We start from the raw sequence: 23,752 nt of genomic DNA, 5'->3' as shown, positions 1-23,752 counted from the left end.
ACCTTTGTGCAGAACGGGATGCTGCAGGCGTAGGCGAGCCCACACACCACCATGAGCGTCCAGGTGTAGGCTCCGCTGGTTGCGTAGTTGAGGACCGCGGTGATCTCGGCCACACACGTCTTCACGAGCAAAACCTGCATAATTCGTCAGCTTTAAAAATTGCATTCGTTGCCTTACGTACGTGAAACGTAACCATCGTTGCGGTACGTTATGGTGCGCGTCCCATCAAGCTTAGAGTTTCCTACAATATAATATAAGGAACTATGTCGCTGCAGTCGTTGAGCCACCATGGGGAAATACGCATACAGTTTCTCACTATAACACCTAGAGGGAAATCTGGCGCCACCGTCTATGGGAGTTTCTTAAGGGGGCACCGTGCCGTCACGGGAATGACGGTATATGTGTCTGCGAGGCTCGTGTTGGCTGGTGTTGTAAGAGGCTTCGTCTAAAACGTGGATATGGCTACCTAAATAACGCATTCTCAAAGTAAAATCTTCATAAAATGTTTCCATTCACGCATATTACATCTTACTCATCTACAATGCATGACCAAGCGAAGAAAAGCAAGAACAGACGACCAACTGTTTCAAAGCGAGCGCGAACCTTGTCGTCTGTCCTCCAACTTTAGCGGCCCGCTAATACGTTTTACGTAACATATAGTCGTACACGCAATAACAAGTTCTCGTAGTTAAACAAAACATGTTTTCGCGTAATAATAAAGCTAAAACAGCTTTTCGCGGGCTGTTCTAGTAGAAAATGAATCATTGTGACAGACGGAACTGTACTTGCCAAGCGCGTCTTCAAGGTGTCCTGTCTCTACGAGAACGATGCCAATCCGAATCCACAATATACCGGCATTCCCATGCATACCACAGCGCAGCAGCGCCAGATTTCTCTCTAGGTAATGTAGTGAGAAACTCTATGGAAATATGGGAAGTACATGGAATTGTCTGGTCTTCGTGCTTGTGGATTCAGACCCCCTTGTGGGTTCGTATATAACATTTTATATGCCAGATATTTCTTCGCGTGCGTAAGACACTACGAACCTTAGGCTCGCAAAATGGCGTACGTTATCGTTGCACCCGTAAACCACAGAAACCCAATAACGCTCGAAGCATGCGCAGTAAGAACAACGCTAGATCTTTAGGCAGCGGTTATTCTTGATACTTGCTTCATTTGTAATGCGTTATAGCATCGTGCTTCAGCTATTCTTAATCCTACCATGCGTTATCTTTTCCCGTAAGAAAAAACACGAGGATAGCTGTGTCCCCAAATGATTCCCATTAAACTGTCACGGCTCGTGCTTGTGCCTGCAGCACGTTTAATTTCGCCGGAGGTATCGGCTTCACGCGCACGTCAGAGCCTGTAATTTATAACGTTCCTTTTTTTTCTTTATGCTGCGCTAATTAGGTGTCGCAATGATACAGCGATAGCGTCGGCCTGGCCACGTCGGAGCTAATCCCCACGAGCGAAATAAAATGAAAAATTTAATAAATTATTACAAAACAAAAAGAAATGGCGGTCACCGCCGTCTTAGCCGAGATTGAACTATCACATAGAACCGTCTGTCGACATGACGAAGGCCGTGGCTGGAGAAAGAAGCTATAGGGACTTAAAGATAGGAAATGTGCAAAAGACATAAATTTAGAAGCGCGATTTCCGCATGTGCAGTTACAACATGCGGTTTATTTTCTACCTGACTTGCCTCTTTGAAAGATATTAGTCGAAAAAAAATACGAACCATTCTGCTCTGACCAGCGAAGCTGTTTAGCAGACGACACAGAGATGATAGAATTTTGAACAAAGGTACGAACTCATTTACACTGTGATTCTTATATACATTCCCGTGGACCGTGGTACCGCCGCCCCGAGGAGCCGGAAGAAACCAGTCACGCGTGACATTTCGAAGGGACCGTCACCACAGGATAGCGAAAGGAAAGAACGTGCAAGGAGATTAGACGTGCAAGCGCTTGGAACGCCGACAAAGAGAGGGCGGTGCGAACGTAGACGTGGCCGGCGCGGGTGAAAGAGTAGTATCTGTTAATATCAGTTTCATCTCTGATACGGGTGCTACTTGGACCCAAGATATTAAACTTATTTTTTGTAATTCCAGCAGAACTTTTTGTTGGTTTAGTTGGTGCATGTTACTGAAGTACTAAAGCGCCAAACAGACGACACAAGAAGAAACGAACAGACGACACAAGAAGAGAAGGATGAGCGCTCGTCCGTGTCTCTTCTTGTGTCGTCTGTTTGGCGCCTTATACTTCAGTTATTTTTGTAAGTTGGTGGAGTGCTTGAAGCCTGCTTTACCTCCGCCGCGGGTGGGCCTGGTGTTGCACTATCTTCGGGATGGGCCCATGGTTCATGCACACGCACAGAAAAAATGTGCGGAAGCCTAGCCATAAACAGCGTCGCTGTAAAACAAAATATCAAATGAAGACGTGCGAGATCCAAAATGTTCTTATATCTTTGCGTTCCGGCCTACTCGTATACGGAAAAACAAACTGAGGCGCTGCGAAATAAAGCTTTTCCGATAAGGACAGAGGCGGACAGGGGAAAGCCTTCCTCGCTGAAGTTTCATTTTGTCAGCGCTTGAAGATACGTCGTTTATGTTCCTACTTGCCCGCATTTAGCAACCCTGTTGATCTCACAGAAGACGTTTATCGTGATTGTTCTATACCCATGACGAAAGTTTCACTCTTGCTACAGAGATAACGATCTGACAAAGATAACAATCACAACGCTGTTTGAAGATTGCGATGTCGTGTTTCGCAGCTTGCGCGTACCGCGCAAACTAACAGAACGACCAACTATATTATCGTTTACTGCTTTTTGCTCGATAACGTCCTAGGAAACGGAGGTTCACGCACTAACGTTGAGAGTGGGTATCGAACAAAAAAGAAGCGACACTCCAATTTAAAGCAGTGATTTGGGGATTACGAAAACAAAAGAAACGTAACTGTGCGCTAAGCCTCAGCAGCGTCACTCTTTCAAATTTACGAGCCCCGAGCCTCTTATGCATGACGCCATGGTTCGAAGTCTACAGACGTTCTTCCAACTAAGAGACGTTCGTCAGTGGCAACTTCACACAGAACTTTTTGTTGGGCTAGTTGGTGCATATTACTGAAGTACTATAGCGCCAAACAGACGACACGCTCGTCCGTGTCTCTTCTTCTTGTGTCGTCTGTTTGGCGCTATAGTACTTCAGCAACTTCACACCATTGGCTGTAAAGAAGGACATTGTGCTCACGTTCACGGTCAGGCCAGTCGCAACGAAGGAAGTGAACACGAGCGCGTTGCATATGGTTGGGGACGCGCAGGACACCACAAGCTGCGCTGCCGTCACCAGTTGGCGAACTGCGTGGTGATAGAAAATCGCTCAGAGTTACAAAATACATTGCAGATTACCAACTAGTGCCATTTCCCCCCAAGTGTCATCGAAAACTGCTAGAGCAGGCCCGATGACAGTGTCGACTCGTGTAAGTCGAACTACTCGGGATAAAAACCGGTTGCAAACATGTCACCATGCAAACCGAGTAAAATGCAACATCCACACCTCGCGAGTCGCAAACGTCGCGGAACCGAGTTCAACCGAAGCGACGGTTGCAAATCCTCGCTTTGGCCGAAAATGACCGACATCTTGAAGTATCTCACTGACTAATTTTTCAAGAGCCTCAATTAAAGCTGCCGAACGAACCAGCTGCGCATAAGCAGGACTTCGAAATACGCCGATTATTATTTTACGTAGCCAGAGCAGTGCTAGCAAGCGTGAAAAGCACCACTTGCGTGTGGCGACAGGCACGTAGCGTTCGTCGGTGTGAACATCGGTCGCCGTGAATAGCTCTGTGGTCGCCAGTAACGGTCGGTCGCGCGAACTCTATCAATCACCCCCTGAGCAGGCTGCCATATTTTACGGTCGTGTGTTTTTAACGCAAATGTGCCGCCTTAGCACACGAGGCCCGTAGTCGCGGCTGACACATGGTATTGAAGCTCAACTCCACATGCACACTCTTGCAATTTTTAATTAAGTGGGTTTTGATTGGTTGCGGAATCTTTGCTAATGGCTCACGCTTCGGCGCCGGCGCAGCTGTCCACTCATCATAATGCAAAAAAGGGGCAAGGCGTGCAGACACGCTCACGAGAGAAGTGGACAACACGACCGCCGACTATCATCTGAAGGAAGCACTGAGGCGAAAAGAGAAAGAAGACACAAAACTCATCTGCCTCCTTCAGTTGATAGTCGGCGTTCGTGTTGTCCACTTCTCTTCTCTCGTATGCGTGTCTCCACGCCTTGCTCCTTTTTTTTGCATTATGAATCCTTGCCAACTACTTCAGCTTTCTGTCGTTTCACTCATCAAACCATCTCTTCCCGCAGCTGCTCTGCTCTGGGAGCAACTGGGTTTTTACGTGGCCACTACAACGCCACTTGTGAGGCAATACAAGCTTAGCTTCAACAACGCAGGGTGATCTGAAGACAGTCTGTCTGTTTTCAGTCACTGCTGTTCCTAGTTTGCTACTGCTCGTGCTGCTACGTCTAAATCATCGTAAAGACGTACTTATCCCACTGAATGTGTGTGCTAAGGGCAAACGTTAAAACATAAGTTCGTACTATATCCCGCCCCCGCCTTTTCATGTTTACAGAATCACTTCGAATTTCAAGGTTCATAGTTTTGTAAGTATATGCGTTCGAGACATTTTCCAGATCTCCGACACTCTTGCCTCCAGATAAGCGTTCGGAGATGTCACGATCGATGTGAACCCTTCGTTGAACTGTGCGTTCCGGCACCGCTGTCGACTGGGGAAAACTTCTGCGCAAGTTGCCTACGGTGTTCTTATTGAAGCGCTATTGCTGAAATCTGCTACGTGTACTTTTGCACCTCCAAGTATTCGGCCTGCAGACTTCCGCAGCATACCTTGAAAGCGGCGCAAAACACGCCACGACAAGGCGACCCAGTTTTTGACCGCGCGAAGGCAAAACAAATCGATGATCGAATTCAACCGCGGCCTTACCGGTGACCGCGCCGTGCCCACTTTCTAGCACGAAACCTTAAGTGCATGTCGGTGCGGCACGCCAAGCCACGTGTTTTCGTCCGCGAAAAGAAATCGCTTTGTGCGTGGTTCAGATGTAGAAGCATCCATGGAACGTGCCTTAAACTCGGGAAGGCTCGTGAACTAGGAGACGCACACGGTGGGAAATGTGCCGGCATGCACCATGATAACCGAACCATATTTATTTCCGGATAAAGCGCGCCTTCTAATGGGGATGCGAAGGGCGGGAGGTGGGGAGGGTAGGAAGGGGGAGTGCAGGGCAATAATGTACTGGCATTCACTCTCCGATCTCGTAATTCTTGTAGAAATCACAATGCCTCACGAGTCCAAAGCAGAGGTTCACAGGAAGGCGGAGCATTGAAATCATGAGCAGTGGTCGGAAGTGGAGTCTCGGGAGTGGACGTTTCGACAAGAGATTGTGTCTTCGCCAGGGCCAACGTCGATAATCAAGCCTCCATAAACTTTGATTGCGTGCTTCGTCTAGACTTGGTGCCGCAGTCTATTGATTTTTCCAGAACTTTACTTAATTTTCCCTCTTTGCGGGAAAACTGCGGTAATACGTTGTTGCGGCTCGAGGTGGGGTTTGGGCAAGGAATCCACAAAGCCCATCGACGAGTAGGTTCGGAACAGGAATGAAGAAAAAAGGGTTTATTTTACATTACTTACACTCGCTCCAGATACGGAAGCCCACTCCATGTAGGAGCACATTAAACGTCTGAGTTCACATCAAAACACGTCAGCACCTTGTCTCTCACTGCACCGAGGTCTCCGCTTCTAATACCGTCATCTTCCTTAGTCGCCTAGACTAGGGAATCTGATGACTGCATCGCGGCCAATCACAAATGTCGAATCGGTTGCAATATCTCGCCCATGATATCACACAGTTCCGCTGAACTCTGCCTCCTATGTTGCTACTTCGCCCCTGCATATGACGGTAAGTGCGTAGCAATCTGGGAATTCGAGGTCGACGTCGTTTCCACGGTAACATTCGACGCTGGCCCTTTTCATCAACTAGTTCAAGTTGTGAGGTCCAGGTAGAGGGGTCTTTTGTTTGTGACGGGTGATAAGAATCACCCGTCAACAATCGGCATCAACGCTGTGTCGATTTCTGGATAGGTGCTGAGAAGGGTGGCGGGGGGGGGGGGGGGGTTGCCTCGTGCTAAACGTCGAGGGAATGCTCGTCACCGTATTGAGACATAACGTTTGTGCCGCCCGTACGAAGTTTGCTGCTTAAAGCCGGCTGTAGTTAGGGGACTTGCAAACAGCCTTCAAATAATTTGTGACCATAATATAGACAATTAAGACTGCGAAGTCAGGAATAGAAAATGCCACAAGCAGGGTTTGTAGCAGGCGGCTTCGATATCCTGATCAGACGTTTCAAGTCAGACGTTATTACGTACTGGTATGTTACCAAGGTGAAAAGCCGGTTGCTTTTATACCATGGTTCGATTCGAATCGTGTTTCCTGTCGTAAAAAAGACACCTTTATGTGTTTCTGCACTGATATAAAGATGTACCATTGTGCGATAGGTTGAAACTACGTCCTTCATTTCCAAATCAACTCGCTGTATTCGAAATGGACTTCACGGCTGAGTTTCACCATCAAATTAGTGTAAATTTTCGCGAAAGCGAACGACAAGAATATGCTTAAAACACTTGGACACATTTCCCCATGCATTATACTTTATATATGTGAGGAAGGTTTTACGAAATTCTTACCGGGTAAATTTTGAAAAGGATTGACGGTATGGCGCATTACAAAAAAAAATGAGCCACCTAGGTGTGCGTGTGCGTGTGTGTGTGTGTGTGTGTGTGTGTGTGTGTGTGTGTGTGTGTGCGCGCGTGCGTGCGTGCGTGCGTGCGTGCGTGCGTGCGTGCGTGCGTGCGTGCGTGCGTGCGTGCGTGCGTGCGTGCGTGCGCGCGCGAGCAAATCTATGTACACGAGCCTGCTTTCTGCATTTCGACCTGATCTGAATGCTGCCAAGAAATGAACTATAGTGACCTCGTGCCGACTATGACAACGCCATAGCCACTGAGCCTCCGCGGCGGGTGCAAAAGTTGTGTTCCTCAAAACGAAGCGCAGATGACGGCGCGAAGAGTATGGCGCGCTTGGTGACTCACAAGTGAATGGCACGGCGGGCGTGATCTCGTGCTCGGTGTTTCCGGGCTTGTAGACCCAGAAGCAGGTGGTGAGGGCGATCAGGTCGCAGGCGGTCATCTCCGCTACTATGGTCCAGGCGGCGCACCTGCCGATGCGACAGCGTCGTGTTGGCGTCGCGTCCGAACAAGAGCGCATCAATATTCGTCACCACGGTACACTTTGATGCCGAAGCAGATCGAATGCACAGTCCGCCAGTTTACGGTCGCATAGGGTGTCATTATGACGAACGAAATTCTCACTCAGGGTTAAGGGGAGGCTTTAGCTCGGGGCTGTTAGGCTTGGCGTTCAGCATTGTTGTACCCGGCGTCTCTTCAAGAAAATGCTTCACCGGCGAGCTTGCCGCTATGAAAGGCCCTTCACGCTGCATCGTCGTTTTCTCGGGGCCAGGGAGCTGGCGACAAAATCAGCGTAACCAGGGGGAGCTGTTCTGTAAGCGTCCACCTAGTGGACTGTCCATTTCGGCGGCTGCTGATTGGATGTAGCTGTACGAGAGAGGAGGAAGACGAGCGACCCCAGCCAATCAGCAGCGGCCGAAATGGAGAGTACCCTATTAGGTGGACTCTTACAGAATAGCTCCCCAGAGCTGTGGGGCGAGACGAGCACCCGCCAGCTCGTCTCGGATGCACTTGCCACCGAGCGCGTTCTGCAGCGAGCATCACTAGGTCATTGACTCCTAGGTCATTGAGTTGGTCAACATTGACTGCCTGCCAATGTCACTAACGGCAGAGTACATTCACTCAAAGGGTCAACAAAGTATTCGCATGACAGGGCTACGTTCATGACAGGGCATGACGTTCTGCAGCGAGCATCACTAGGTCATTGACACTAGGTCATTGAGTTGGTCAACATTGACTGCCTGCCAATGTCACTAACGGCAGAGTACATTCACTCGAAGGGTCAACAAAATTATTCGCACGACAGGGCTACAGCATATGGCCGATTGTGCAAAAGAACGAACGGGAGAAGAAAAAGTAGAACAGAACAAAGCATGGGTGTGTTCCACCCCTTGAACGCAACGCGAAACTGTGACGTCACCGTACCTTTCGAAACAGCTTCCGTACTTGCACCGCGAGCCCAGAAAGAACACGAGGCCACTGGACGTGCCCAGAGAAAACAGCGAATGCTCGGCTGCGTCGAGCCACACCTGAAATTAACAGTGCATTGCGTCAATACGCGCATTACTACAGCGCACTCCAGAGCTAACAAGGTGCAAGACGAATGAGAAATTGAAAACGCATGATGTATGTACGGCAGTAATCCTTTGCAAGCCAAGCTCTTTAGGTGCGTTTTTTTAATCCTCGACACAGGGTGAACAATGCCTCCGTACGGAAGCCGAAACGTCTTGAAGTTTTTTAAACCGTTTCATTTTTGGTCGGCGTTTCTCTGTTTCCATTTTCATCAGATACTCTTTGTACTCGGAACATATATACTAGATCACGTCCAAATCCACGCCCCTGCCACGGTTCACTCCGGCAAATATGAGGCAATCTCGAAGGTCGTGCTTATGGCGACTGCGTGAGCCGGAAGCAATTGCGGAGCCGGAAACGCGTCACGGACAGCTTGTTTTGGATAACAGCTTGGTGGCACCAAACTTCATTAAGTGTATGCTCGCAATGCCCATCCATATCTTCATCCTTGCACACACGTCCGTCCGTCCATCAGCGCGTGTGTTGTGTCAGCCGTTGATTCATCCATACACCGGCCGACTTGCCCATCAATCGGTTCGTACATCCATGGATGATACCCTCTTGGGTGCGATCTTATGACTATCCGGGAAGTGAACCATTCCCCTTCCCTCGCGTGATTAGTTAAGACAACCCAGTACTAGAGGTCCAGAATGGCGCTTTTTGATGATGGCACGTTCTTGAATGAAGACGCGAAGGCAAGCAAACAATTCGTTTCCGAAGTGTTCTGGGACTGGACCCTTGGGCACTGTCAAATTCTGCCGTGTTATCGAATGGATGGCGCCCAAATCCAGCGCCCAGCGACAGATTTCACGGAGTAGCAGAAACAGATCCGAATGCCATTCTTCTGAGGGTCGTATGCGCCAGAAGCAATTGCGGAGCCGCATCGCTCATTATACTCCACTGGCGTTTTCATCTGACCGCAAAGCGCGTAGTTGCTCTGCGAGCCAATGACAGCCGAAAAGGTGGCGAAATTGACGACGCTCACAATTTTACTACCCATCCAATATTCCCGGCAGCACAAACCTTATTTTCCAGGAGCGTGGTGGTATTGTATGGCCTGCGTTTGGTTTCTTAAGCCCCATTCATCAGAGTTCAAAGCAGCGCAGCAAATGTCTGGAAAAATTGTTTTGTCATGTTCATTTTCTATGAACTTTCTCGATTATTTTCGTGTTTTTTTTCTTTACCTATATTAGGCAGAAGCTAAGTCTCGGGAGCTGGTATTTGAATACACAGGAACGAGGACAGTTTTCTTTTTTTTTTACATCGAAGCTGTTAGGGCTAGTTCCCCCAGGATCGTGTCCGTGTGTAGACAAAAGATCCCGCAGATAGTGAAACGCCGGGCCGACCACGGCGGGAGTGAAGCAAGCGTTAAGCACTCGCCATACGTGGGCCGATCCCCAAGATAGTGCAATACCGGGCCGACCCGCGGTGGAGGTGCAGTTCACAATTAAGGGGCCCACATACACAGATTCGTGGTCATCCTTCTTCACAGAGTGGAAGGGCACTGAGTTTTTTGGTTACTGTTTTCTATACCAGGCTTTAAGACTCGCAACTCTTAAGGTGCCATCAGATAATCACTTTAATAGAGAAGCATGACTTCTCTTTGACCGATTCCTGCAGCACCATCTTGTTTTAAATGTGTTGTCTTGGACTGTAGCGATTGATTGGATGATGAAGGACATGACAGGAACAAACAGTGCTTTAATCTGCCAATGCTGAGCTTGCAGGGTTGCCAGGTGCGTTTATATTTTCAGTAGGAAAAAAATAATCGGGCATGTAACAGCATTCAAGCTACATAGTTGCCAACTGGCCTTGGATACTTGACTGCATATAGCAATAGACACACAACATTCAGCACCTGCTCATCGGCGACATATGAGGGCGCAGTGTAAAGTACGTAAAAGGTTTGCCGGCGTGGGAAGATAACTACAATTCTAGAAATGGAGTCGTGAAACGGATTTCCGTATTTGAAGTGACTCGGACTCGCCTTGCTGCTGGCCAGCACAGCCAGATCCGGCGTCAGGATCTTGAGGAGTCCTCTAATGGTGAAGTGTTGGTAAGTGCTATGGACCATGAACGGAACGAAGCACAGCATCGCCACCCAGGACAGCGCCTGGTAGACCTGTCAGTGAGGCGGCCCAACCCTCATGTTCAACCTTGGCTGCGTTCACTCTCGCGAAAAGTGGTATACGACAAGTAGCATAGAGAGACCAATATGCTTACTTCCAAAATATATTCGCGGCCGATAGATTCTTAAGAAGGAATATTTCTTTATTAGACCTGTCCGCACAGCAGGAATTCACTTGAGAAGACACAAATAGCCTGCGCATCACTTTCTGGCGTAACCCACTATAGTGCGAACCAGTTATGTTTATCTACAGCCGCCCTGATATTGCAGCAAAGCTGTTTACCTCCAGCTACCATATGTTTGCTTGCCGTTTGCTTTAGTTGCACGTGCATTGAGCTTTATATCGAGTGAGGCGGTCGAGGTGCACTCGCTGCTGTTTTCGCGTAACTCTTACATCACCCGCCGTGGTTGCTCAGTGGCTATGGTGTTGGGCTGCTGAGCACGAGGTCGCGGGATCGAATCCCGGCCACGGCGGCCGCATTTCGATGGGGGCGAAATGCGAAAACACCCGTGTGCTTAGATTTAGGTGCACGTTAAAGAACCCCAGGTGGTCTAAATTTCCGGAGTCCTCCACTACGGCGTGCCTCATAATCATAAAGTGGATTTGGCACGTAAAACCCCAAATATTATTATTAACTCTTACATTATGAGCAACAGGCCCTACTATGATGCCGAGCTATCGCAGTGCTCCATCGTGTGTATACGTTCCTTTTTGTTTGTTGCTAAGCAACGGGTGCCTGTACTTAATGCTTCTCTTACTTTTCTCGTTCGGCTCTATATCTAAATATACAACTGTGCTGTTCAACGACCCCTAAACTACAACAGCGGCTTACTCTACATAGTCAGTGGAAGACTCCGGGTCAATCGTGCAAGCCACCTGGTGGTCGTTAACGCGCACACAAAACCGCGGTGGGCAAGCCTGTTTTGTACGTCTCTGTGCTGTCATCGCCACGCGGCACTCACAGCGTGAACGACGTCCGGCTTCTGACTGGACACGCCAAACACGATGACCCACACGACCGTCATGAAGACGAGCAGTTCGAACCGCATGGCGCCGATCTCGTGGATGCCGCTGCTGCGCTGAAGCACGTAGTCCCTGCGCACCGACCTGCCTTGTTTGCACTGCGGCTCGGCAGCGTGTAGTAAAGCGCTGAAATTCGTGTTGATGATGTTTGAGGTTTAATGGCGCAAGGGCCAGGTATGGCCAAAGAGCGCCATGCTAGTGGTAATGAATATGTCATGGTCTGATGGGCTCTGTGAATTTAATGTGGCTTGGCTGTAAAGGGGCCTAAAAGATTTTGTGTAAATTGCATAAAAATGACACGTAATAAAATTATGGCAATGATTAATGACATGTACTATTATCACTAAAATGCATTAAAAAGACTGATGCATTATATAAAATATGCGAGATGCTAAAATTGTATAAGAGCACTACTGCCTCGCCTGAGCCCTTGAAACGCAAGGGCCGAGAGGCATGTGCTATACGAAATAGCCATTACAGCGGCATCCTCTGGAGAGAGGAGACGCTATGAACGTTTAGGGCTAATTACATGTAACACAACATCTTTCAGGAAGTCTAGGACTGCCTTAGTGTCAAAGAGTGGTTCTGGGCCGAGTAACATTACAGGATGAAGGGGAATGTGCTGCCGGTATGCTAATGGAAAATTTTTCTTTCTGTCAGATTCGGCTTTCCGACACTCCAGGAGGACATGGAGGACGGTCAGCTTCTCCTCGCACCTCCCACAGGTTGGGGGCTCATTTCCAGTGAGTAAAAAATTGTGGGTGCCAAATGTGTGTCCTATTCTTAGACGACAGAATAGGACATCTGTTCGGCGTGATTTTGTATCCGAGGGCCAGAATCCAAACTGTGGTTTTATCAGGTGGAGCTTATTATCCGTTTCCGCGTCCCACATGTGTTGCCAGTGATCTCGTAGCCTCCTTCGCAAGAAAGGCCTTAGATCTGTGACAGGCACCTGAGCGGTAGGGTTAACAGCTTGCGATGCGATTGACGTGGCCATCTCGTCCACCAGAACGTTTCCATCTATGCTCCTATGGCCAGGCACCCAGCATATGATGATACGCTGGTCAGATCTGTATGCTATAGACAAGACGGAATATAGTTCATTAAGTACTGGATTTTTGTGTGTATAGAGTGACATCAGGGCCTTCACGACACTTAGGGAGTCTGTATATATCGCTGACTTTTGGAGTTTTTATTTTCTTGTATGCTTCAGAGCAGACAGTAATGCGTAGGCCTCGGCCGTAAATATACTTGTTTCCGGATGTAGTACATCGGATTCTGAGAAGGATGGGCCGACGGCAGCATACGACACCCCGGCATTAGACTTCGAAGCGTCTGTGTAGAACTCTGCGCAGGAGTGCTTGTGCTGGAGTTCTAGGTTCGTGTTAGAGCGCGGAGTCGACCAAACATGAAGTATGAAACGCAAACAAGCACTTCCTCACAACAAGCGCTCAGTTGTGAGTGAGCCGAGATGTGCGCGCTAGAAGGGGGGTGGGCAGGGGGCGGGGAGGTAGGCGGAAGGTTAGTGCGCATCTATTCCCCTATACTCCAGCGGCGGTAGCTGAACTCGGGCGCACGAATCCTATCTTGGAGGCAATCTGCGCTGGGTTCGAAGGCTATAGCCATGGAGCTGGTTATACCTGATGGCGTCGTGTGCGCTGTGCTCTCGCGCACTTCTTTGACGTTGGAGCCAGGGGCAGCGCGAAACGGAATCCGCTCGCCGCTGCTGCCACTTTTTCGTCACGCCAGCGTTCTGACAGCGACTGTTCGCGATCGTCGAACGAGATGTGTTAGCGTTTGCCTGTGCTCGCGCGAAAACAGGCTTGTATTTATTGTCTAAGCGAATGTTTACAGCAGTTTATGTAGCTTGAAAACGACTAACCTTTCTTCGCATGGATGTCTAATAATTCGCTATCGCAATCAATTCTTCGCCTCTATGGCGAAACTGACAATTTTTTTTTTGGTTAGCGTGTTCAGCTTTATATAACTAGTTCATTGTGGTTGTCTAGTTTCAATGTTATTGTTATTTGTGCTACAATATGGCCTTCTTGTGTGGACCCTTTTTAGGACTGCAGTATTCTTGTAAATAAAGAAGTGAGCTAGCTAGCTAGCTAGCTAGCTAGCTAGATAGATAGATAGATAGATAGATAGATAGATAGATAGATAGATAGATAGATAGATAGATAGATAGATAGATAGATAGATAGATAGATAGATAGATAGATAGATAGATAGATAGATAGATAGATAGATAGATAGATAGATAGATAGATAGATAGATAGATAGATAGATAGATAGATAGATAGATAGATAGATAGATAGATGGATAGATGGATAGATGGATAGATAGATAGATAGATAGATAGATAGATAGATAGATAGATAGATAGATAGATAGATAGATAGATAGATAGATAGATAGATAGATAGATAGATAGATAGATAGATAGATAGATAGATAGATAGATAGATAGATAGATAGATAGATAGATAGATAGATAGATAGATAGATAGATAGATAGATAGATAGATAGATAGATAGATAGATAGATAGATAGATAGATAGATTAGATAGATAGATAGATAGATACTGCACAGCGTACTAACTAAAAACTTGGAGGATGCTTAAGCTTCGCCTTTATGAGTGGAACGCGATAGCATTCAAAGATCTCTGTCTGCATCTCACGCTTCCAGGCAATCGCAGCTTATGTAACCGTAATGTTGACTGGGAAACGCTGGCGGCGAACGCTATGTACGAAGGCGACCTTTCTGATAGAAACCCGGCCTCTAGCGTGGTCAGATCCCGGAAGTAGTGCAAAGCCGCGCAAAAAGAATTACACCTTTTTCAGGTTTCTGTTATTGTTTCGCACTTCTAATATATAATTTTGAGAAGACGACATAAAGGTATGCGCTGCCGGTGTTTTGTTTCATGACATTTGTTTGTAGGCAGTTATTCTAAAAAATTCCGAGCAATAACTTCAATAATGCAAAACGAGGTAGGAGCAACCTTAGTGATAAAAAGATGTGGTAATGTAACGCGCAGATATCGCGCGTCACGTAGCAAGGCCTGGAATATCCATATACCTAAATACGTACGGAAGTTTTCGCTCACGGACAACTCCGCCGACGCCGACACCGGATCTTCTGCGACACGGGGCCTTAACGATATCGCGTTAAAATACGCCGATTTCGTAACGCGCGTCCATTATGCGTCCTACCCCTTCGATCGCGGAGCGAAACGCGTCGTCACTTTGTCTCTCCCTTCGGCGGAGAAATTTCCCGCGATTTCGAGAGTAGACGCGAATGTCCTCGTACGTGAAGTAGGCCTCCGGCGGTGTCCGTGATGCGTTGATGCAGTACGTGCCACTCGGCTGCGCCAGCGCCTCGCTCTCGTTGACGGCAGGCTGGACGAGCTGCTGTACGTACTTGCAACGAAGCTGCATACCGAGGAGATGTATGCAAATAACGCTCAAGAGAGCACGTCAGCGATCTGGCATACGGTTGTCGGTATCGTGAGGTTTAGAGCGCGTGTGTGTGTTTGTCACGTCTCACTTTCGTCCCTGTCTTTTTTTCACGTGCTATAAACCTCACGATGTCTTACCAACAAGCCCAAATCACTGCTTTACAGGTTGTCGGTAGCTTTAGCCTGGCACTGTACCTGGCATTTGTGTTTTTTTTCTGACTCATGCAACACAAAAAAAAACAGTTTTTAAGGCTTCTCGGTTGCACATATAATTGGTTACACAAAAACCGGACACGCCGAACGGAGTAACGGCACTGATCTCGACGTCGTGTGACGCTGTGCGTAACAAGAACGCGCGTTTGAAACATTTTTGTCTTGCATGAGCCGTCAAGAGGAGGGTGTGACAAGTAATGACTATGTTACTGTGAACGCTTTCATTCGTGAAGTTGAGTAGAATATCATCACCATAAAATTAACGATTCCGTCTTCTCCTGTTAAAAGGTCCCGTGATGTCGCTACCAGCGCACTGCTGCTTGCCGTCTATGCCTTCGGTACGGCGGTATCCCGTAAACAATCAAACGCATATCAGCAGACTAAAATTCGCTATTGGCCTTTCAGGTTAACGAAGTGATCGATCAGGCACTTGGCTGACTCATTGAGTAATTGATCAGTCAAATTATTGTTTATTTCTTCATTCGATTTGTGAGTGATTGGTTGATTCATTGATTCATTTTGAATGCTCCTATTCAAAGCTTATTTTCTTAGAAACGTCTTACGCTAAAATTGTCTCTAAGAGCATTTTTCCGCAATCCTAATGCTAGACGTATCATTAGCGAATGGTGCTAGCCAATGCCAGAAAGGACTTACAAATGAAAAACTTTCTGTATTTGTGCCCAGCTGACTTGAATTTATTTATTTATTTATTTATACATACTGCAGCGCAATTTACGCTATAGCAGGAGTAGGTTGAGTAAAGGTACAGAAAGTGCATTGGAGTATACAGCGGTAAACACATGTGAACACTTTTAGAAAAGAGCACTGATGAAACAAAAATACAGAAGTTATATACAAATGCTGCCGGGCATGGGTGAGCACGATTATGCATCAAGGATGGCGGTTGCGAAAATTCGGGATGAGCATGAGCGAATGGTCCCAGGTAATGAATTCCAGTTTTCGATTGAGCGGGGAAAAAAGCTGAATTTGAACATGTTATTACGTGCGTAGTAGGGTATCAAGTTTAGGGCATGATGTCTTCTCGTTGATGATCCTGGTGCGAAGTTAATGTAATTATCATTTGAGAGCCTAACCAAAGAATTGACAATGCAATGCAAGAATTTTAATGATTCGACGCGGCGACGAGAAGAGAGCTTGTTTAGGTTCAAGGAAGAAAGTGTTTAAGAGGGCGAATAGTCGCGATCGTAACGATGACATATAAATCGCACAGCTTTTTTCTGTATTGCTTCGAGCTTATTAATCTCTAACTGCTTATGCGGGCTCCAAACTACAGATGCATAATCAAGAACAGTGCGGATTAGAGATTTATACATTAGTAACTTTGTGTCTTTAGGAGATCAGGTTAGCGTTCGCCTCAAGTAACCTAATTTTTTTAGTGCTTTACTGCATATGTAATCAATGTGTTTAGACCATGACATGTTATGCGTGAAAATGACACGAAGATAGTTATACTCAGAAACCTTATCTACAGCACGGCCATTGAACGAGTAACTAAAAAGGGAGGGAGAAGATTTGTCGCAGAAAGACATAAGAACGGTTTTATTGAAAGTATTGTTCATTTGGCAAGTGTTACACCAATCGCAAAACCTAGGAAACGACTCTTGAAGGCGATAACGATCATTAGAAGAGTTAACCACTTCATATAGAACGCAGTCATCAGCATAAAGACGGTTGTTAGAAGAGCAGTGAAGTGGCAAATCGTTTATATATAATAAAAAAAGAAGCGGCCCTAGGACAGAGCCTTGGGCACACCTGATGTCCCATCAACAGTAGCGGAGTCAGTCGAACTGTAAGAGACGAACTTGGAACGAAATGAGAGAAAGCTTAAAATCCAGTTAACTAAATGAGGATTATTCAGTACAGCATTAAGTTTAGCAATAAGTTCAAAATGTAAAACGGTGTCAAATGATGCCTTCGAGAAATCTACAAAAATGCATCAACCTGGTTGCCTACATCAAGGTTAAATGAAATGTCATGCGTGAACCCAGCTAGCTGCGTTAACATGCTAAAACCGCGCCTAAACCCATGTTGCATGTTAGACAGTAAGTTATTTGATTCCGAAAAGCGCGTGATGTGCTTATGAATGACGTGTTCCAGCATTTTGCATGATTGTGACGTCAGTGAAATTGGCCTGTAGTTCGACAAACATTGCTTATCTCCAGATTTATAAAGAGGGAGCACTTTGGCTAACTTCCATGAAGAAGGTACAGTAGAGGATGATAGGGACTTTCTGAATATGACGGACAGATATTTTGATGACCACAACGAATAACGTACAAGGAACGCGTTGTGTATCCCGTCCGGACCGGTGCATTTCTTAACATCCAGGTTTAATATAAGGTTGAGGATGCCTTCGCAGTTTATCTCAACGTCACTGATTGCTTCAGAAGAAACCATGTTGGTAAGTGTCGGGATAAAGTTGTTATCGGAAACAAACACGGACTGGAAATACCTGTTGAAAGCGTCGGTTATCACCGCCAGGTCGTTGATGACGTCATTATCTATTCTGAAAGAAGTGGATGAAGCATCGCGAGGTAAAATAGAAGACCAAAATTTTCGTGGGTTAGTTCTTAACAAATTGGGCAGGTGAACGCGAAAAAAGAAATCCTTGGTCTTTTGCAACTTAAGATTGATTTCTTTTTTTGCCTTAACTAATGACTGAGGAAGGGGGAGGGGAGGGGGAGGAGTGCTGATTGAGTAATTCATCGAAAGGTTTATTTGTTGAATGACTGATTTAATAATTTTTTCAATGAATGTGTAATTGCTTGGTCATTAGTTTATTGACTCTTTCATTCCTAATGATCCAGTCTAGCTGTCGACTGAAAGCATAGTTGGTCGATTGATTTCCTGACCGATTCATTGAGTTAATTGAATTTGTGTGCGGTTGACTGGCTGATTCTTTCATTAATTGACTGATTCATTCATTCCTTTATTTTGAATGTTCCGGTTCAGCTGCCTTGACTGACTGATTGACTGAATTGTCGCTCACTCTACTATTGACCGGTACACTGATTGAATCTGTGAGTGCGTGATTGATTTTTATAGATTAGTTGTTTGATTGAATAATTCTAAACGTTTTTCTTCAGCTGGCTTGATTGGCCGATTGACAAATAGTTGTCACATACATTGGTCTGTTTGTTGACTGAATTCCTAAATCTGATAGATTAATTAATATTAAATATTTGATTGATTGATTGATTGATTGATTGATTGATTGATTGATTGATTGATTGATTGATTGATTGATTGATTGATTGATTGATTGATTGATTGATTGATTGATTGATTGATTGATTGATTGATTGATTGATTGATTGATTGATTGATTGATTTGTCCGTGATTTGTGCGCCGGATCCCTGTTCCAATGCTGCCTCGACCCGATTCCGCAAGCTTTTCAACTTCCGCTGTCAGCCGCTCGAGCTTTTCGGCTTACGCACGGTCAGGAGGGGCGGGGCGAGAGCCACGTACGAATTCGGTGCCCGGGGTGAAGCAGTCCGTACTCCAGCTGTCCCTGCAGTTGGACCACGGGACGCTCTGCGCGCTTCCGTAGAGCAGGAAGAACACCGCGTAGGTGACTCGCAAGGAGTGGCAGGAGGCGAGCAGGAAGCAGTACCACACGGTCACGTAGCCGATGCCTGCTGCCGTACAGAAACAGGCGGAGGCGTGAACAACGAGAGTTCGAACTTGTACAACGTTCTCGAATCCGTCTGAAGGATCCCGCAGTCATTGGTTTCGTGGAACGAGCTAAGCTGAAGGGTCGATCCCGCCACTGGTCGTGCATTTCTTTGTGCCAATACAGGCGGACTTCCACCGCTTTGGAGGTGTCTTAACAGAAAACTTGGCGTGCGATTAGCGTGCGCGAGCTCACCATAGTGTGCACGAAATAGCAACTTTTTTTATAAAGAATTACGAGGTACAGAAACGTTTACTTTGATAAGTAAGTCATACAGATACTCCTAATCATACTCGTACAACTAAATTTTCTACACGACTTTATAACGTCGCATGGAAGTGGCTACAAGATACGAATTACGAGGTATAGAAACGTTTCTTTTGATAAATGAGGCATACAGATGCTCTTAATCATTCTCGTACAATTGAATTTTCTACACGACTTTATAACGACGCATGGAAGTGGCTAAAAGATACGCGATGTACACACAAGTGCGTTTGGTTACGAGCCCAAAGTAGAAGCACACGTGATAACGCAATGTAACCCAAACGTGGTCGAAATCATTGCACATCGTTTACAGGCTCAATTACGGGTACGAGAAGAATTCACTCGCCGTCGCGTGTTCGTGACGTCACGCCTGAGCGGCCTCGCGCGTATACGAGCCTCCCTAGTGACACTTGCCATTGAGCAGGGGGAAGCATTTGTTGACGTCACTCTTGAGCAGCCTCATCCGCGGTGTGGCAGCAGTGCGTGCATGACCCCACAGAACTTCCGTTCAGTCATTTTCGAAAGTTCAGTTAGCCAAGAAAAAAAAAAGTATTTTGCCGCATAGTATAATGTAGGCACATATTTTTAATGTTTTCAAATATAAAAAAACGTGCGCCGTATGTCGAGCTCATGTATACGCGTTTTTTGTTGCATTTAACACCGCAATTCACTCGTCAAACGCTCTTACACTGCAACAAAACTGGTGCCAGATGTGAGGTTCTATAAATTTTTAGGCTATTGTAACTTACGTTTCTCTGGACTGCTTAACCGGAAGTCTTCTGGGAACTATGTTTGTAAGCATGAAAAGGGTCTATACGAGCCTCCCTAATGGCACTTGCCATTGAGCAGGGGGAAGCATTTGTTGAGCCTGGTGACGCCGGAGCCGACGAACTGGCCCATCGCCAGCTCCAGGTAGAACACGGGCTGGGCCATCAGCACGTAGATCACCATGCACGCCAGCAGGAAGGACGCTGCGGCGGCACGGGGTCAACCGGTTGATCGCGCTTCGAGGAAACTGTTCGCCGAGCTTAGCTCGAGCACACTCGTAGACGTTACTACAGAAATGCAGAAAGTCACCGTCCATCGCGTGAAGAATTATATGAGGGCAGAGCTTAATGTCGAAAGTAACAAATATAATTAAGCAGAGTTTGACTACTATACGAGTGATAAATTACTCTAGTTGCCTGTGTATACGGCAATCGGTTGTACGTACACTCTTAAACAAATGTACACCCGGCCACGGAAGTTTACGGACCACGTGATCTCAGAAAACGTTTAATTACAAAGCAACCTGTGACAATAGCCAGTAAAACTGTATAAGATAATGTTGTTAGCATATTATAGTCGAGGCCTGAAATGCAAATACCAGGCTGCGTTGCGAGGTTGCGGAGATATTCAGCTTTTTCTCACATTTCATGGTCCGTAATATCTTGTGGCCGGGTGTACATCCCATGGGGTGTATATTTGCCCCACAACAATAATCGTCATCTGTCTTGCTTGCGTTTGCTTCCTTGAAAACGCTGCGCTCGCTACTTTCCTGTCGAGAATGCTCTGTCTTGCTGATAACGGGCATGCCGTTCGTGACGTGGAAGTATTTGGGCTCGCCGCGTTAAAGAAAGGAAATGCGGACAAGGCAGATGACGATTACTGTTGTGTGGCAGAAGGGTGTAGTTTTGCTTAAGAGTGTATGTGATACCGCAATTACTCGACTGTAACGCGCACTGCAATAGGTACTGTCCAAGTATCCCCCTCCCCGCCCTCCTTTCCCTAATTTCATATGAGGGACAAGATAACGTTCTCCGGGGCTGTTGTGATCGTGATAAGGAGGCATCTAACAGGGACGACAGTTGATGCCCGGGTCACCTAGTATCTGATGCAGTTATTTGTTATTTATTTCTTTTTTCAAGTGATAACAAATCCCTGTTTCTCAATCACTTATGAACAAAACGGCCGTGCCTTAGCTTGGTTAAGCCTGGTGATTGCGAAGCAATAGTGTGACCGTAGCGCCCCTGGTGAGAGGAGCGGGAGTTAGGCCGCCATTGGTGGCTACCGCCTCGCCTCGCGACGGCGTGAGATGGGGCCCCGTTTTTACACAGCTGTTGTGACGTCACACCGACCGTAGCGCCCCTGGTGAGAGAAGCGGGAGTTAGGCCGCCGTTGATGGCTACCGCCTCGCCTCGCGACGGCGTGAGATGGGGCCTCCGTTTTTGCACAGCTGGTGTGACGTCACACCGACCGTAGCGCCCCTGGTGAGAGAAGCGGGAGTTAGGCCGCCATTGGTGGCTACCGCCTCGCCTCGCGACGGCGTAAGATGGGGCCCCGTTTTTACACAGCTGTTGTGACGTCACACCGACCGTAGCGCCCCTGGTGAGAGAAGCGGGAGTTAGGCCGCCATTGGTGGCTACCGCCTCGCCTCGCGACGGCGTGAGATGGGGCCCCCGTTTTTGCACAGCTGGTGTGACGTCACTCTAGGTCACGTGGTGTGACGTCACGCAGCGAGGTCACGCTAAAGGCCAATGGTGCCTACTACCGCCTCGCCACGGAACGGGCTGAAGTGCGACCTAAAGTAGTATTGCTTCGCAATAAAATCTAGTGATGCACTGGAAGGTCAGAGGTTTTCTTTTTTTACTGTGCGACGCTCTCACCTCCATGCTCGGCCATCAGTGCGGGAAAGCGCCAGAAGCCGGAGACGCCCAGGCAGAAGCCGAAGCTCACGAGAAACGCGTCACGCTGGTTGCAGTGGAAGCGGCTGTCCGTCGAGGTCTTGGGAGACGCCGCCATCTGGCTGTGTGAGAAGAACTTCGGTTTGGCCTATAGTTGGTTTTTACTGCATATCATATTGACCGCAAATGAAGACGCCCGTGTCGTTTATGAAGACGCAAATGAAGACGCCCGTGCGGTCAGTATGATATGTAGTCTGGCTGTGTGTCGTGGCGGCATTGCGAAACGCTGACGTCACGATGTTTTGATGACGTCGCAACGTTACAAGCAGCTACGGAGTGCGTGATACGCGCGACGTAAGTCGCGGACGCCTGATCAGTGAGACCAAGATCTCCTACAGTTTACTTCGGGGTTTCATATCACGTGGTACTTTCGTAGATGAGAAGACATCGTTTATATGCCCCCGCCATCTAAAGCTGGACGTCTGTGGCGCATGACATGCGTATATCGCGAGCACGTGAGTCTTGATGGTGACGTCGGGCTACGTAGATAGTTTCAAGTTTGAAACACAGCGCAAAGACAGCAGAGGGGACAGAATACAGAAGAGAGCGCTCGTTCACTCTTCTGCCCCTTCTGCTGTCTTTGCGCTGTATTTTTTTTTCAGCCTTTAAAGCATGTTTTACCAACAAACCCAACCCTACACCTTTCTTACGTAGATGGCACGTCTTCCTGGTGTGGGCACAGGTGTGTGCGTTATCTATAGTACATGTCGGTAGTGCCCGCCTCCTCACCAGGTGTCAACGGGTTAACGATAACGTCAGCGATTATAGCGATAATCTGCTGCAGTAGACGCCACGTTCTCACCCCCCGCCCCGACCCGCACCTCCCTCTCCCCCCCTTCACTCATACGAATAATCTCGATGGGCTTTGCACAGCGCGCTTGGCCTCGATAATGGTATAAAAGCCTGATACCAGCACACTGCCCTTTGCGAGCTGATTACGGTTCTAGATGGCCGGAGATGACCTTGGCGATAAGCGGTACGGCGCCCTGTACTAAGCGGCGTACCTGAACCTATCGCTACTGGCGTTTTTATTACTCACCTGATACTAGCTAGGAAAGGCCAAATAACGAGTCAGTAAGCGATACCTGAATTTGTCAATGCTAATTGCCAGTGGATACTTAACCTGCTGCCTTTGTATAGCTTTCCGCCTTCTGTTGAAGCGGCAACTCTTGATATCGATCGCGCGTTATCTGGATTGCCACTAGAGGAAAATTTAAGGCCCGAACCGCTTCCGACACGAGTACCTCTTCACCTCGTACGAGGTAAGCTTTTCTATTAGGGCAGCACGAGGCTCACGCAACAAATTCTGTGTAATTAGTTCGTTTATATATAATATTTTTAGATAGTTTTCACGGGACGTCACAGACGCAGCTTTTCAACCTGATAGTACCCAAATATGGCGACCCTCGGCGGTGGATTAGCTGCCATCGTATTGCGCTGCTAAGCAGGAGGTTGCGGGATCAGGAACCTGGCCACGGCGGCCGCATTTCGATGGGGGCAAATGTGAAAACGCCCTAGTCCCGTGCATTGAGACACGTTGAAAGAAGATCAACTGGTGGTCAAAATTGATCCGCAGCCCTACCCACTACAGCGTGCCTCATAACCAAATCGGTGTTTTGACACGTAAAGTCCCATAATTCAAATCAAACCATGGTGGCCGCGATGACGTCAGTGCACCTTACTATCACGCGTACGATGTTTTCGTACATACCTTTTTTTTACCTTTTTTATTTATTATTACCTTTTTTTTCAGCGGATCATCGCTGTTATCCCATTGTCCCCCGGCGTAAAACGTGCACGCCTGTCGCGCGCTGTCACCTTTTTCTTTAAGGTACGTCCACA

The 23,752-nt window shown here is 47.3% G+C and overlaps 1 protein-coding gene and 1 pseudogene across 3 annotated transcripts in view; one reads left to right on the top strand and one right to left on the bottom strand.

The window, feature by feature from the left end:
- LOC139060909 (sodium-dependent noradrenaline transporter-like) overlaps nucleotides 1-23,752 on the bottom strand; it is a 42,397-nt gene that overhangs the window by 7,094 nt on the left and 11,551 nt on the right. Inside the window, exons 4-13 of one of the 3 annotated variants that reach the window (XM_070540213.1) lie at nucleotides 21,833-21,972; nucleotides 20,027-20,158; nucleotides 18,716-18,885; nucleotides 14,865-14,986; nucleotides 11,488-11,620; nucleotides 10,384-10,518; nucleotides 8,250-8,353; nucleotides 7,170-7,294; nucleotides 3,251-3,357; nucleotides 3-134 (exon numbers count right to left, since the gene is read on the bottom strand). In XM_070540213.1, coding sequence (XP_070396314.1) covers nucleotides 3-134; nucleotides 3,251-3,357; nucleotides 7,170-7,294; nucleotides 8,250-8,353; nucleotides 10,384-10,518; nucleotides 11,488-11,620; nucleotides 14,865-14,986; nucleotides 18,716-18,885; nucleotides 20,027-20,158; nucleotides 21,833-21,972 — 1,300 coding nt within the window. The remainder of the gene's footprint in view (nucleotides 1-2; nucleotides 135-3,250; nucleotides 3,358-7,169; nucleotides 7,295-8,249; nucleotides 8,354-10,383; nucleotides 10,519-11,487; nucleotides 11,621-14,864; nucleotides 14,987-18,715; nucleotides 18,886-20,026; nucleotides 20,159-21,832; nucleotides 21,973-23,752) is intronic. The other 2 variants (XM_070540214.1, XM_070540215.1) reach the window with 2 other exon arrangements.
- LOC139047162 (U2 spliceosomal RNA) lies at nucleotides 2,001-2,173 on the top strand (annotated as a pseudogene).

This window comes from Dermacentor albipictus, chromosome 6 (assembly GCF_038994185.2).
Source record: "Dermacentor albipictus isolate Rhodes 1998 colony chromosome 6, USDA_Dalb.pri_finalv2, whole genome shotgun sequence".
Taxonomy (NCBI): domain Eukaryota; kingdom Metazoa; phylum Arthropoda; class Arachnida; order Ixodida; family Ixodidae; genus Dermacentor; species Dermacentor albipictus.
This window is presented reverse-complemented; position numbering and strand designations above follow the sequence as displayed.